This window comes from Pangasianodon hypophthalmus, chromosome 29 (genome assembly GCF_027358585.1).
Source record: "Pangasianodon hypophthalmus isolate fPanHyp1 chromosome 29, fPanHyp1.pri, whole genome shotgun sequence".
Classification (NCBI taxonomy): Eukaryota; Metazoa; Chordata; class Actinopteri; order Siluriformes; family Pangasiidae; genus Pangasianodon; species Pangasianodon hypophthalmus.
In genome coordinates, this window is record NC_069738.1 from 2,339,226 (window position 1) to 2,355,232 (window position 16,007).

The 16,007-nt window shown below is 40.2% G+C and overlaps 1 protein-coding gene across 2 annotated transcripts in view; it reads left to right on the plus strand.

The window, feature by feature from the left end:
- Positions 1–14,204, plus strand: part of LOC113523963 (protein shisa-6) — a 93,058-nt gene extending 78,854 nt beyond the window's left edge. For both annotated transcript variants that reach the window (XM_034301440.2, XM_026910064.3), the window contains one exon: positions 9,623–14,204. In XM_034301440.2, coding sequence (XP_034157331.1) covers positions 9,623–10,191 — 569 coding nt within the window. In that variant the 3' untranslated portion in view covers positions 10,192–14,204. The remainder of the gene's footprint in view (positions 1–9,622) is intronic.
- The last annotated feature ends 1,803 nt before the right edge of the window (positions 14,205–16,007 follow it).

Sequence of the window (16,007 nt, forward strand, 5' to 3'; positions counted from 1 at the left end):
GATTAGAGGAAGAAAGAAAATTACCGTAATCAGGAGAAGTGTGTGGAACTACATTAACTAGTGTTGACCTTCACACCAGAGTAACGTTTCAGGAGATGCAGAGTGTAAATAAATCTGGACACAGGATCTTCACAGCAGATGAATTTTACTTGCAGAAGTTCTTCACTTGGAGAAGTACAGCAGTTTATATTCAGAGTAAAATATTCAGAGTTCTGTTTCTGCCGTGTCCTGCATGAACTCGTGCATGAAAGCCTACTCAATATTCATTATATTACAAATCCCTGTAAGTGTTAATGTTAAGGCTCAGGTCGCTGTGTGATAACGTGGACAGAGAGGATTGTGTAGGTATAAGATAAAGTGTCTTCACCTGACAAAGGGACTCACTCATCTGTCTCCTAAATACATGATGTTAACTTATCTAGGATGTGACATGTCGTGTCAGAAAAAGACTCGGAGAATTGGAGTGCCTAGAAGACTTTAATACCCAGGCAAACTATAAGTATTGATGTTCTTTAGAGAACTTAAAGTAACCACAAACTTTTATTAACTAGGGTGATCTAGGAGGACTAAAGAGTATTATGAGAATATGAGTATTAGTTTGGTTGAGTTTCATGCACATAATAATTGAGCACATCGGTATTCAGACCTCAGACATAACTACAGACTTAAGCTCTACTTGAAGTCACATGAGAGTTACACATGAGGGGGCGGAGTTTGTCTAAAATAGAGGCGTGTCTCCATTACGTTTGATTCCGACCTTAAACTTAAGCGCATAGGAGCAGTTTCAAGTTTTTTGAATGAAATGTTAAATATATAAATATGACATAATTAATTAATTAATAATATTGTTCTTTTAAAGTCCCAAAAAACTTTTTTTCCCCATGGAAGACATTGGAGAAGATGAAACGTAATATGAGACACTGCTTATCTCAAGGAGTGAATTTTTATTTCAATGAGTGCTCAGTCAGCTTATCTTTCAAACCTTCAGCACACTTACTTTACAGGAGACAAAATGAACAAAAACATTGGCATAATTTTTTAATTTGCCACCTAAAAATTAAAAGTGTGATAAAACTTCCTACACACAAATTTTGTACACACGTTATGATTTCATGACCTCGATGTACTGTCTCCTGGCTTCGTTAAGTCGTGCACAGGAGTAACTGTCAGAATATGATAATAAAAAAATTAAATGCGAGATGACAGGATGTGCTGGATCAAGTGCTATTCTATAATGCGATCATTCACGCAGCGCTATACTGGCAATATACTAGACTCTTTTTTACATTTTTAATTTTTCAAACTGTGTCTAGGTTTTATATTACATCATATTACATTTGTCAAGAAAAGTACACTATTTCATTCTTTAGTCAGCATTTTCTATCCCTGATTTTTCAAATGTTTTCAATATACTGATGTTTTTAATAGATGCAAATGAAAAATTCCGTCTCAGATGTTCTGACTCAGGAAAACTCTGACAACCTTAGAGGTGTGAACTACACACAGGTGATTTTAATCATCTGAATGTGGAGCTCAGAAAATCCACCCGACTCTGAATACAAGGAACTTTCCTCTCGTAAATATTAATGTCAATTTTTAACTTAATTTGCTAACTCTGAATATGGAAATTTGAGAATTAAGGTTCCAGAGGAAGTAGAGGAACTAGGGTAACTAGAGGAACTAAAGGATCTAGGAGAGCTAGAGGAACTAGGAGAACTAGAGGAACTCAGGGAACTAGGAGAACTATTCAATTCAATTCAATTCATTTTTATTTGTATAGCGCTTTTTACAAAGGTCATTGTCTCAAAGCAGCTTTACACAAACAAAAGTAAAGTGAAGTGTGTGTGTGTGCCGTCTCTGATGAGCAAGCAGGGCGACGGTGGCAAGGAAAAACTCCCTGAGATGGTGATAGGAAGAAACCTTGAGAGGAACCAGGCTCAACAGAGAACCCATCCTCATATGGGTTTACACTGTAGTGTGCGTGTGTGTGTGTACAATGTGTGTTGGTGTAGTCCATGGAAAACAGCTGAAGCGTTTTCGTGGCAGTATGAAGCATTGCCGGTGGACAGGTCCAGAGTGAAGGGGGGGAGGTCTGGATCACCGGCAGCTCAGGAGTGTAGCTCGGCAGAAGGAGAAGGAAAGTGGTTAGGTACACTCACAGTCACCGTGTGGAGATAAAACTCAACATCCACGAGTCCCCCAGATCTACTCCTTTGATAAAAACACTAGTCGCTAAATGCTAGGTTAAATAAATAAGTCTTCAACCTCGACTTAAACACTGAGACCGTGTCTGTTTCACGTACATTAACTGGGAGGCTATTCCATAATTTTGGGGCTTGGTAAGAGAAAGCTCTGCCCCCCGCCGTGGTTTTGGCAATGCGTGGTACTGATAGACAGCCTGCATCCTTTGAGCGAAGTAGGCGCGGTGGAACGTAAGGTACTAACATATCGCTTAAATACTGCGGAGCGTGTGAATGCTTTATAGGTTAGGAGTAATATTTTAAAATCGATGCGGAATCTTACTGGGAGCCAGTGTAATGTAGATAACTAGAGGAACTCAGGGAACTAGGAGAACTAGGGGAGCTAGGAGAACTAGGGGAACTAGGAGAAATAGAGTAACTAGGGGAGCTAGGAGAACTAGAGGAACTAGGGGAACTAGAGGAACTAGGCGAGCTAGGAGAACTAGAGGAACTAGGAGAACTAGGGGAACTAGGAGAACTAGAGGAACTATGGGAGCTAGGAGAACTAGAGGAACTAGAGGAACTAGGGGAACTAGGAGAACTAGAGGAACTATGGGAGCTAGGAGAACTAGATGAACTAGGAGAACAAGGGGAACTAGGAGAACTAGATGAACTAGGAGAACTAGAGGAACTATGGGAGCTAGGAGAACTAGGAGAAATAGGGGAACCAGAAGTACTAAGAGACCTGTGGGCACTAGGGAAAGTACTGCGCTAGGTGATACTTTTACACAGTTTGTGTTGTGAGCGAGAGTAACTCCACTGAAACTGAGGCTGTAAATCACTTTATTAAACAAACTCTCTTTCCCTGGAGCAGCTATTGAACGTAGCAGCAGGAGAAGAGCAGTGAAGTGTGAGAGTGAGGTTACAAGCTCTGTCCCTGACCTTCACTCTGACCCTGATTTAACCACACAGAGCTAAACCTCAGCCTGACAGAGTAAGGAAATATCGCTCCAGTGGAAGAGATGGACTTCCTCAGAGCGAGGGAGAGAGATAAAAGAGTTTCAGAGAAACTGAATTAATGTGCTTTCCCACTGGGACTTGTGCACACAGAGTATTTGATATTTCAGTCTTTTGTAGTTTGTGTGCTTCGGAGAATAGCTGAGAGAGAGAGAGAGAGAGAGAGAGAGACAGACAGACAGAGAGAGAGAGAGAGAGAAAGAGAGAGAGTGGGGGAGAGAGACAGACAGAGAGACAGACAGAGAGAGAGACAGTGAGGAGGAGCGAGAGAGAGAGACAGAGAGAGAGAATGAGGAAACTAATCGAATCTCTGGAAAAAAAGTCTCTTTTTTCTAGACTTAGCCTTGTTGAAATGCTGTTCTAAATTGGCTGAAGTGTGTGTGTGTTGTGTGTGTGTTGTGTGTGTGTTGTGTGTGTTGGTGGGTTCAGAACTACCTTTTTGAGGTTGCTCTGGGGGCAGTTTCTTTAAATCAAAGTGCAATATTTCCCCAATAATAATAATAATAATAATAATAAAACCTGAGGTAGGCTGTTTACTGGCTTTTTCCCTTCATCATTAACCGAGCACTGTGGTCGTCACGGACTACAGGAATAAGGGGAAACTTGGGTAACTGAGAGCTTTCATCAAGACAGGTTTGGTGGGAAAACAAGGATAAGAAACAAGTAAGAAAGAAAAAAGAAACAGAGAGGATATTAAGAAAGAAAGAAAGAAAGAAAGAAAGAGACAAACAAACACAAGAAAGGAAGAAATGAACAAGAAGAAACAAAAACAAAAAAGAAGGAAAGAAAGAAAGATTAGAACCAGGGTAACTGGAAGAACTAGAATAATCAGAGTAGATCATGAATGATTTATTCTAATGATTTATTCTGAACTAGGGGAACTATTTTATCTAAGAGCATTGCTGTAACTAGAACTAAGAGAAGCATGGAAACAAGGAGACCTCGAAGAAGTAGAAGGAGCTTGAGTAACAGAAAAAAGGAAGCACAGGTTACTGTCTGTGTGGGTTTCCTCTGGGTTTACTTCACTATCAAACAACCATCCAGTAAAATCCTGCATCCCATCTTCTCAGTATCTCATGTTTCTCCAGCACTTCCTTCTTCCTTTCTTCCTTCCATCTCCAGGAAGAGATTTGGTCCTTTTTTTTTTTTCTTGCGAAAGAGCTCATAAATCTCTAAAGCCCAGTCATAACTTTTCATATGAATTCCTTTGGACTTGCACTTCCTCATTACCCACAATTCCCTCAGTACCGTGTGAGCTCTTTCAGTACCGTCGTGTAGCCTGAGGGGCTTCTCCATCTGACCTTTCCGGTGTGAAGGTCACACTCAGCAGCTGGACAGTGTTCAGTTAAAGCTCCACTGAAAGCAGCTGCCAGAACCTGCTGTGGCCTTCATTACACATTCGTCATTATGCATTCATTAATCCTGCTGGATGGCCTTTAGGACAGGAGCTCAGTTTCACACTGCTCCACAGATTAACATTCATACAGGTGCCATAACCTCAGGGGTGTATGTGTGTATGTGTGTGTGTATATATTAGAGAAGAGAACCAGGGTAGCTGGGGGTGTTAAAAGAATTAGAAGAGTTATAATTAGGATATATCAGGTGAATACCCAGGTTTCCAGGAGAACTTGTTTAACTAGAGGCTATGTGGTAAGTGTGAAGTGGAGAACTAGTGTAACTGTGACAAATGGATGGAGAAATTAGAACTAACAACATCCGTGAGAATTAGTGGAGGCGAGGTGACAGGAGCTATGAGAACTAGTGTATGCAGGAGCATTGCATAGTGTGTGTAAGAGGCTGTTGTTGGATTTAGAGTTAGTGAAGATGTAAGAAAATGAACTTCCTTGCTTCCATACAGTATTTTCCCGTATATCTGGATTAGAGTGAATTATGTGTATGATTATGTGTTTTTATCTCATCCATGACATTTCATGTCAGATTTTCATTTAATTGCCAAGCACAACTCTAAAGCTTTGAGTTTCAAGCTTGTTAGCATTGAGTTTTGAGAGAACAGTGTGTTACTGAAGGCTGTTCTGAGGTTGTAACCGTCAGGCTACTGCAGATCAAACACACCGTCACACACAGAGAGAACAGCTTGATGTCCAGAGACTCCGGCGATCATGGGAAAGAAAAGAAGATTAAAGAAAGAAAAGAAAAAATAATGCACACTGTAAGGCATAACATGAAGTAAAATAGTGATGAAAAAAGAACTCGAGTAAGAAGAAAGAAAGAAGAAAGAAGTGGAAGGTGGAAAGCTGTGATTGTGTTTTGGGTTCTGTGTAATGGTGATACTCCAGGCACTTGTCATGCTCACTTTTTAACAAAACCTCGAACAGAAACGTCAGAAACACTGATGATAAAGAAAGGGGGAAAAAGTCCTCTCAGTTGCTTTCCCTCAGCTTACACTGTGCTTCAGTACATACAGAAATGTAGTAACCAACAACAGGATCAACAGTAACTAACATTTTAGTAATTAATAACACAACACACCTTTTTATCTATTTAAAGTTACATTTAATGTTGTGGAACGTCCATGAAACAAGTTAGTTCCTGTTCTCACTGACGTTATAGCAGCTATAAACAGTCGTTCCCTCACCAGCCTCTTTTTTCTCTCTTCAAGTTAAAGATAAAAAAATGCAGCTTTTCATGAAAGAAACCTCAAAGAAGCGTAAACTCTTCTGTCCCGAAGATGCCTGAAAACTTAAAGTTACAGCTTTACCTCTGACTGTTACAAAGCGCTGACACTGGAGACTCCTTCCATAAAGTAAACATCTCCTTACATTAAGAAAACTTCACTATATCAATGAATACACACATTTTTAAAAAATTGTTTATATGGAGTTAAAACTTATAGGTTATAACTTATAATACAAGTTCCCTGTGAGCTGTTGCTATAGAAACGACAATGTATTAAGGAACACATTAATATAAACCTGTGATTTGGAGCTGCGCTACTGTCAGAGCTGCTGTTATAGAAAATTAATCAACACCTCCTGACCAGTCAGAATACAAAAATCTACAAGGCTGTAATGTAAGAGCTGACCATGGTTTGTCTCAAAAGTTATGAATGCTGGGGTTAGTGTTGTAAAGTCGGGACTTAGTGTTGGGTTGGCAGTTATACCTTCTTTTCCAACTTTATTCATCTGGAATCCAACAAAACTTAAATATGTTTCTCTTCTACATTTGAATTCCTACAAAGTATTCCATGAAATCAGGTTCTGGAGAGAGAGAGAGAGAGAGAGAGATTTGAGCAAAGGAGAGATGAAAACTTCTGAATCTCATGCTGTTATCATCAACACGATACCTCACTGTGAAATTTAGCTTCTAGGACTGTAACACAAAGCCTCGAACATCAGGGAGGCATTTAATTCTCCATTTCTCTCAATGTGTCTTTCAGTGAGAGTGACTGTTGTTTCATCATCTCTTAACAACATCTCTTATCTTCAAGTCAAGCTAAAGACAAAACAATAAAAGAAATTAATAATAAAATAATTCAACTAAAACTATAGATTTGCACTCAGCTAGGATAGACTGATAAACACTTGTTCACTGCTATGTTAGGCTGCCATGTTTAGACTCCTTTGCAAGGCAGAAACTCACACTGCAAACCATTTATACAGAGATTAGCAAGTAGAGAAACAAGAGACAGGTGTTAGTACTCAGCGGAGGTGGAGCACTGAGAATGGGGCAAGGGCAAATTCCCTTACTGCATCAAAACCATTCATCAACTCCCATGACTTACTCTCTTCTTGAGTTCCTATGGAACAGAGAAGGCCAGGAAATGAGGACGCACTGTAAAGGTGTCACAATGGAGGACATGTATATGGGGGAGTTTTGGAAATACTCAGCCCAAGGGAGAAACTTACTCCAGTTAAGTTTAAGAGATACAGGCTGAGCTTGCGATTCAACCTCTCCAGCTGGATTTCTAGATCAACAACTCATATTGTAGGTGGAAAGTATAGGAAATATAGGAAAAGCATATCATGGTCTATGATATTAAGAAAAATAAAAATCAGCAGCTTCAGTCTCGGGGATTATTGGTATAGCATCAGCTTTGGTATTCTTTGTTACTGGTCTATATGAAATGGCGTCTCTCAGCCATCTGAATGTACTCCCAGTTCCTTTGACCTGCATACACCATGATCAGATACAGAGCCCAGCAAATATTGTTAGTCCTTTAGGGCTAGCTTGATGACAAGGACTTCCCAGTTGCCAACATAATCATTTCTCTGTGCTAGTTCTCTCCAATCTCTCATCTCAAAAGTGATTACTAACACTTTAAATGGCAGGGATGGATGTTGTAGAATATGAACCAGATATTTAGATGTCATGGAAAGGGATTCATATTTAGTATTTTATGTAGCTGCTCTAGTGTTGTAGGCTTGTAGTGTTGTAGTGTTGAGAAGCCAGCTGAAACCAAGGACATTTGGAAAACACTAGGCTAAGGCACAGACATACAGTACCAAACTAGGTGCAAAGAGGGGTAGCTCTGTGGACTTACTGAACACCTTTAAAGGTCCTTGAATCCCAGGAAATGTGCACTGTTTCTTGAGAGGACTGATTATGTACACCGATCAGCCATAACATTAAAACCCCTTGCTTAATATTGTGTAGGTCCCCCTTGTGCCACCAAACAGCTGAGCCATCGAGGCATGGACTCCACAAGACCTCTGAAGGTGTGCTGTGGTATCTGGCACCAAGATGTCAGCAGCAGATCCTTTAAGTCCTGTAACTTGCGAGAAGGGGATTCCATGGATCTGGCTTGTTTGTCCAGCACGTCCCACAGATGCTTGATCAGATTGAGATCTTGAGAATTTGGAGTCCAAGTCAACACCTTGAACTCTTTGTCATGTTCCTCAAACCATTCTGGAATAACTTTTGCAGTGTGGCAGGGTGCATTATCCTGCTGAAAGAGGCCACTGACATTCATAGTTTGATCCTTGTCCAAGTCGCTCAGATCCTTATGCTTGCCCAGTTTTCATGCTTCCAACACATCAACTTCAAGAACTGACTGTTCACTTGCTGTCTAATATATCCCATGACAGGTGCCATTGTAAAGAGGTTAAAACTTCACCTGTCAGTGGTTTTAATGTTATGGCTGATCAGTTTATACAGAGCTGGCAACTAGCCCACTGTATCCTAGTCACCTGATCATCCTTTGATGGCATCAGTATGGTGTGAACTTATATGCAGCTGTTGGGATTGGTTGGTTCTTGGACATCCTTAAGAAGTGCAGAGCTTGCTGGAAGGATCTCACCAGGATATGGAGAGCTCAGAGCACATTCAGATCTATTAGGCTCCCCATTGTGCCAGAATTGATTGTAGCTGAAACAAGGATGTTGTAGTATTCCACTTTAGGTATAGAGCTTCATGCTTCTTCTCTACTGCCAATCCTTTACTTGTTTGGTGATGTTGGTTAGAGCTGATTGATTCAGGAAAGATGGTGAGCATTATACTTGTTCTTGTAGTATGTTAACCTACAAAATAGCCAGTGAAATAAGATGGTTGAGGGATGGAGGGTCAATAATAGTTCACTCTGCACCTCCTCCCTCGGGCTATGGTGTAAGGTAAGGCCATAATTAGGGCGTCCTCATTCCAGCAACTGTTGGCAGCTAAGGTGCAGCAAGGCAGAACAAAATCTGCTGCTGACATATTACATTTTGAGAGTCTCAAGAGCTGTTTGTCTGACTTCCTGACTTCTTTGGAATGCTCAAATATGGGCCTGGACAGGGTGATTTATCAGCCATAGAATTGTTGCCAAATAGCTGAGGCTTATTCACTAGATCTGAGAGTAACTAGACTAATAGCAAAAGGTTGCAAGTGGAAACCCCCAAAGACTGATGGGCTTCAGGTCAGCTGTTGGTTGAGGTCTTTGTAGATGAGGTGAACTGATGAAGCAGTTGTTGTTGTTGATCTTACTTTTGCATTTACATTTGGCAAATAGCACTTCTCCAGAGTTACTTCATCCAAAACGTATCCTCATGCTAGCACAGCAAGGTCTGTTTGAGAGGAGTTGGTACCACAGGTTAGTATAGCAACAAAAACAGTACAAGTCAAGCTTATTTAGGTTTCATTTAGTGCTAATTTAAGTGCATGGTGAAGAGGTATATCTTTAGTCTTCATTTGAAGACAGCCATTGACTCAGCCAGGGGAAGTTCATTCCACCATTTTGGTGCTAGAACAGAGTCAGCCCCACCTGGGGTTGCACTGGTAGTTTTGCTTTGGTTGCATCCATAATTTATCCTTCTATTTCTCATGAGTAGTAAGGCAAACAAGATGGAACCAGATGACCTGAGACTGTTGGACAGGTATTGCAAAGTAGTGAACAGAACATTACTGTGTACATAAACTTCTCTCCCTCAATCCAGGATGAATGAGGACCGCTGTGAATATAATCTTTCCTTGTTTCCTTCTTCATTTCACAGGCGATGACGAATATTACGGGAGGAAGCTCCACCTACCTGATGTGACTCCGAAGCTGGTGAAGTTGGCTCCGGAGACACCAGTGCAGCGAGGGAAGCCACGTCGTGTACAACGCGCAATGTCTCAGGACCATGTTCTCTCACCTGTTGTCTCACGCCGCGACTATGTCGCACCCGCATACACATTTTCGCAGGATATGCTCTCGGCCGATCGCTTGCAATCCCGGGATCCTTTGCTCTCGCCAGACAAGCTGCTCTCTCTGCGGCGAGCCGATTTCCGTGAGAAGTCGATGGCTCGTGCCCTCTCGCACACGGACGTGTTTGTGCCTCCCACGCCCACCATGGAGCGACACCACAGGATGGGGAAGGCACACTCACACTCACACTCACAGCAGAGTGACGGTGCCAGCGACGATGGGTACAGGGGGAACGATGGGCTGCTGAGTGTCAGTGGCAACAAGAGGCAGGCATTCGCCTCAAGACGGACACACACAGTCGACCACTTGCAGTATATACCTGGACATCACCATCATCAGTACCGCACGGCCAGCAAGAATGAAGTGACAGTGTGAAAACAGGGACAGAGGCAGAGGGAGGAAGACAGAAGGAACCATCTTTATTACATGGCAATATTGCAAAACAGACAGAAAGGAGAGTAAAAGAGAGAGAGATAGAGAAACAAATAAGAGTAAGGAGAAGAGAAATAGGAAAACATTGGTATCACGCCGCCAACAAAACAGAAGTGACAGTCTAAACATAGGTAAAGAGGCAGAGAAAATAACTAAAAGGAGAAGGTACGGAAGTATGTGGGACATTAAGATTACGAAGCGATTTTCTTGCAGTTCAGAGTGAAAGAAAGAGAAAGACTGGGCAGGAGGTCACTGAACACTCGTTGTGGTAATATAAACAGTGTGTGTGTGTGTGTGTGTGTGTGTGTGTGTGTGTGTGTGGTAAGTGTGTTATCAGGCTGGATAACGGAGGCGTCCCAATTTTCGATTCTCTTCTTCCTTCTGCTTTTGACCTTGACTTGTTCCCAATTTCATCTCAAAGCTTCAGCCTCAACATCTTCTGGGTCATTTGGAAAAAAAAGAGAGAATATACCTTCCTCCTCATGCCTCCGGCCAATGTAAGGGCTTGCACATTAACACGTACACACAAACACACACACACATACACACACACACACACACACACAAACACACACAAAAAATGGGCTGCAGTCCAACAGAAACCAACAAAGACTTGAAAAAAAAAAACAGGACTGAACGAAAGACCTGTAGTAACTTTCTACAAATATATAAAGAGACTTACGGTTTGTAATTCTAGTTCTCAGTTTAGCTTTAGAGATTATTCGTAGATACGAGAAAAAAAAAAAGGTCATGGGTGTTCCATGCAAATGTCAAAAAAATTACATTGCCCCATTTCGTTAGAAGTGGAGTAAGGGTTAAAAAAGCACAATCAATACAGTTAACAGTTGAAACACACTTTTTTTTCACATTCTGTCATTTCTTTCCTCTTTTTTTTGGTATATCAACCAGCTCCTGTCAGCCTCTTAGAGGCGCTGTGCCAGTTTTCTTGCGTACAAGATTGTAAATAAGCTGTGATAGCTGTAGTTCAGAGAGTAAAGTTAGCTCAGATTTCTGGGTTGTTGTTTTAATCCAGACCTCAGTGATCTCAGTTTCATCATCCAGTCGTACAGTAAATGTGTATGTGTGTGTGTTTGTAAGAGTGAGTGCATGTATGTGATATATTTTTTAAAATATGTACTGATTATGAACATGTGGTTGAGTCAGCCATGTGCTACGTGTTTTCAACAACATAACGTTTTTATTATCAGCAGCTAGTTACAAATCATCTGACTGTTTTCTCTAATTTACTAGACAAATTGTTCTGCAACCCTAAAACTACAGTCGTAAAACTGGACTGTTTTGAAGGTTGGGTAATAACTTGATAACATGATGTCTGCTAAGCTTTTTTTTTTTTTTTTTTTTTTTTTTTTTTAGCAGATCTTTCTCTTCTGATATTGATACTGATGTCTCAACTGAAACTGAAGAATACCTCTTGTGTTTTTGGTTTTGTTGGTCCACAGTTCGGGTTTGGTATATAGAGTATACTAGAATGGTGACAAGAGTGCCACAAGCATTTCCACCTGTCACATCATCACTGTTAAGCTCCGCCCTGTTTGCTAAGATCTCAGATAACATGAGCTAATTTGTATGGTGTATGTGCCAAAGGTGGGTGTGTTTACAAAGAAAGTTTGCGTAAATTATGTCATGTGCAAAGTTAAGGAAGAAACCGAGTGGAAATTAAGTTCTGGTGTGTGCTAGTGCGGTTCCGATCTCAAAGAATGAAGTGAAACACAAGTATAACTCCAATTAAAAGTGATGGGATGTACTGAAAAAATACGATATGAACGCAAAATAAAAGAGTGTGTGTTCATAAAGTATCTATGAATGAAGAGCTTTTCAATTTCCTGTAGACATCAGAGACATTATATCTAATATGTCATAATTTTTACGAAACTGTCTGATCATTGGGCTTCATTTTTTGTTGCCAGATGCGATTGAATTTACCCGTAAATTGTTCACAGGAAACAAGAACACTAGAGATGTGGTACAGGATACACAAGAAATGTGGTGTTCATGAAAATCCAGTTATTTGGGAAATTGTTCATATTCTACATTTTTGCTCCTGAATTTGTGTAAATTTCCGTATAAGGAGACTCAGTAATGTGAACTTCGACACTCTGACACTTTCAATTACACACCAATTTAATGTATATTTTGTGAAATTCAGTCATTTCATATTAATAACATGAAAGAAAGTGATTCCAAAAACAAATCAATAAATTAAGATGACTAAACTAGTCTTTCAATTAGGACAAAAGTAATGGCACCCTATAAAAGGAGGAAGAGTTGGTGTATGTCTATAGTAGCCGAGCAGCTGCAATGGCTAAGCTGCATTATTGGAAGATTTAGCGCGTGCCGCACTTAGGAGGCGCTCTTTCACCATGTAGTTGTCATTTTGTTGTTTTTAGCTCTCTGTGAGTTTTGCCTTTTGTGGAGTTTTGTGGAGGTCACTAAATGTAAACCAGCTGTGCTGTGAACGTGGTATCAAAACTTTTGTAAATCCGAATTAGTTAATAATGATGGTTTTTTTTGGTTCGGTTTGGCCACGAAAACATTCACACACAGCTTTACTAAATGATAAATAAATGAAGCCCATTTTGACTAATGCCTAATCTTGGTAAACCTTCTAATTATTAAAACGTATTAAATGGTAATTGTGTTCAACTGGACTTCCATAACTGTAGTTACTGCTTTTTTGATTGTTTTATTTTGCACCCACATCTTGTTGTACTTGGAGAGACTTTCAGGCTGCACATATTCATTAAAGCAAACATGCAAAACCAGACAAGATGTGCAATTGTGCTCGTGTGAAAGACACAATCCTACGTAGACCCTGTTAATAAATCATCTTTCAAAGTTGCACGTGTTTTGACACATGCAAAAATCAGGGCCTTACTGTGCTGAAAAGTGGTTAGACGTGGAAAGATTAAGGTTCTGGGACTCTGGAAACAGGTGTAGCCAATCAACAGAAAGTGCAAGAGTTTATAAGAACACCAGATAAGGAAAGTGGACAATGAAAGCAGTATCCAGTTACAGGAAGCCATATTGGGTGAGAGCCAGCGGGGACTGTGACACTAAAACTAACTGGATGTGAATTTGGAGAAAAAAGAAAAATAAACACCAAACAGCCAACAAAATCGCAAAAAAAAAAAAAACCCAAAAAACAAAACAATTAAACAGCATTTAACTCGATGCTGTTTGTTGTGTATTACAACATTGTTACCATTGCTTTCTGTTGGTAAAATAATTACACGCACTATACACAATACTGCTATCACAACCTGATCTCAAGCACTAACTATATAACTATATGAGAAATCTAATGAGTGAGAGCAATGTTGTTTGATTTTATTCAGTTAATCTAGCTAACTCTGGCCCACAACCTGATCGTACCTGCGCCGAACATTTTTTACCAGTTGCGTGAATTCTTACAAACTGGTGGTTCTATTAAAGCATCCATATTAATTAACTAAGTCCAACACACACACAAACACACACACACACACTCTCTCTCACACACACACACCCCTCCCAAACCTGCAGTTCATGTTTATGATGAAGTCCAGGAATCAAAAGGATTCGACTTTAGCGTACTGAATGAATATGAATAAACTATATTTATCAAAATAATAATTCTGAACGAGGAAAGAGAGAATTTTAGGCCAAACTCGAAGCTTCTAGCTCATTTTGTCTAACACACGCACAGGAGTGTGTCGTGATGAGACCCGGGATTCTCTGTGAAATATTTTTGACTGTAAAGATAGTTGTATTTCGAATTGCAAAGCGAGGCGGTGAATGTTGTGTGATACGCGGACTGTTCTGCTCTTTCTGTTCAGTTCTGTAACATCATCATCATCCTCATCATCATCCTCATCATCATCCTCATCATCCTCAGTCCTACACGAAGCTCACTGCTGTTTCTGATAAGGATCAATAAAACCGAACAATAAAAGTAACATGGGCCTGATTTTCTTTTCCCCCCTTTTTTTCTGTTCTTCTCTGTTATGAATAAACGTCAGTGTTTGGTTTCAAAGCTTTTACTGATTACATGTGAGACGATTACATGTGCAGGTTGACTTTATTACAACAGGTAAACAAATCCGAGACGTTGGACAGAATCAAAGTTAGCTAGTGACTTTCAGAGGACAAAACGAGAATAAAGAAAAAAATCGAGACCAGGTAACACACACAAAATGGAAAGGCTTAGAATTGTCACAAACTTGGAGACGTCGCGGTGAGTATGTGTGAGTCCAGGTCATTTATAGGTGTGTGTGTGTGTGTGTGTGTGTGTGTGATTGAGTCCTGGAGTGTGTAATCAGTAATCAGGTGAGTGTGAATGTGAGAGTGACTGTGTGTGATGGGAAATGGAGTCCTGATCAGTCATGCTGTGAGACTGTGGTGGATTCTGGCTTTCTGGGATTTCACGGTCGAATCCAATGCCGACATGACGCCCTGTTTCACTCTCACTTTCCAACATCTCAAAAACACACTTAACTTGGTGTTAATCAGCTTTACACCTTTATACACAAGATGTTGACTTGTTTTTTCCTCCATGATTCTTTTTCTCACTTGTCTATCAAATTGTGATCTGATTGGTCAGGAGGTCAACTTGTCAAACAGCTGTGAAAGCAGCCTTGATCCCTTCACTAGAGTCGGAAACTTTGGTACTTTGATCTTTATAAATCTTTCAAACTTCATATTTGAGTTTGACCTCTGTGTAGTCTGAAAACGCCAAATTCAAGGTGCATGCTTGTTTAACCTTGTTTATTTTAGTAAAATGATGTAGCATGCATGACGAAACCCTTAATAAATGGTAACATATTCAAAGATCAGCTGCTGGAGTCCTCACACACACCGAGTCATCACATTATACACACTGAGACGCCAGCACAGTTACACAAAGTCTCCAGATTTAACAAAATTCCTTTCTGTTATCTTATAATTAAATGCTGGACTGGTTCTTAGATGTGGGCTGGAGCTCCGAGAAACTGTGGAGCTATCAAGAATTCCCAAGTTGTAACTCCTAGGTTTTGTTCAATAAAATTACTTTAGAAAATGTTTCAATAAAATGGGCAAATATAACTACAAAATTAACATTACACACAATGATTCACATTTTCTACTCTTTACCTTTTGTCTTTCATTTCATAAGAGTGTTCTTCCAGTATTTTCTCTTCAGACGTATGGCACAATTATTGATATTCTTTAAGAACTTTTCAAATCAATGCAAACTGTCATCCTTGAAAAAAGCAATATTTTTTTAAATAATTGTCTTCAAGCCCCAGGAACTTCAGTGTTGCTTTTGCATCTTGTTTTCCCTGAGCTATAAATGTGAAGCTGCACACTGCTCACTAATTACAGAATTAAAAAAACCAACAGGTTTCAGTACAAGACAGACAGACGGATGGATGGATGGATGGATGGATGGATGTTGAGGCAGGTAAGGGGTTTGAAGAAATACACAAAGGGTTATGGTCATGATAAAAAAGGTTTCGACTGTTCGAGGAATCAGACCCATACTGCTGTGTAATACATTCTGCTAAGAATCTGCACATTACCTGGTTGCCTCTTCTGGGTGGTTCTGACTCGGCCTTCACGGATGATTCAACAGCAAAATGACCCAAACACACATCCAAATCAGCACAGGTATGAACTCTACAGGTGAAGTTATAGCTGCTGGCTTCAAAACACCTTTCCTTTCCATCTTTTTATCTCTCACTCTTTCTCTCACTCTCTCTTTTTCTATCTCTCTCTGTCTG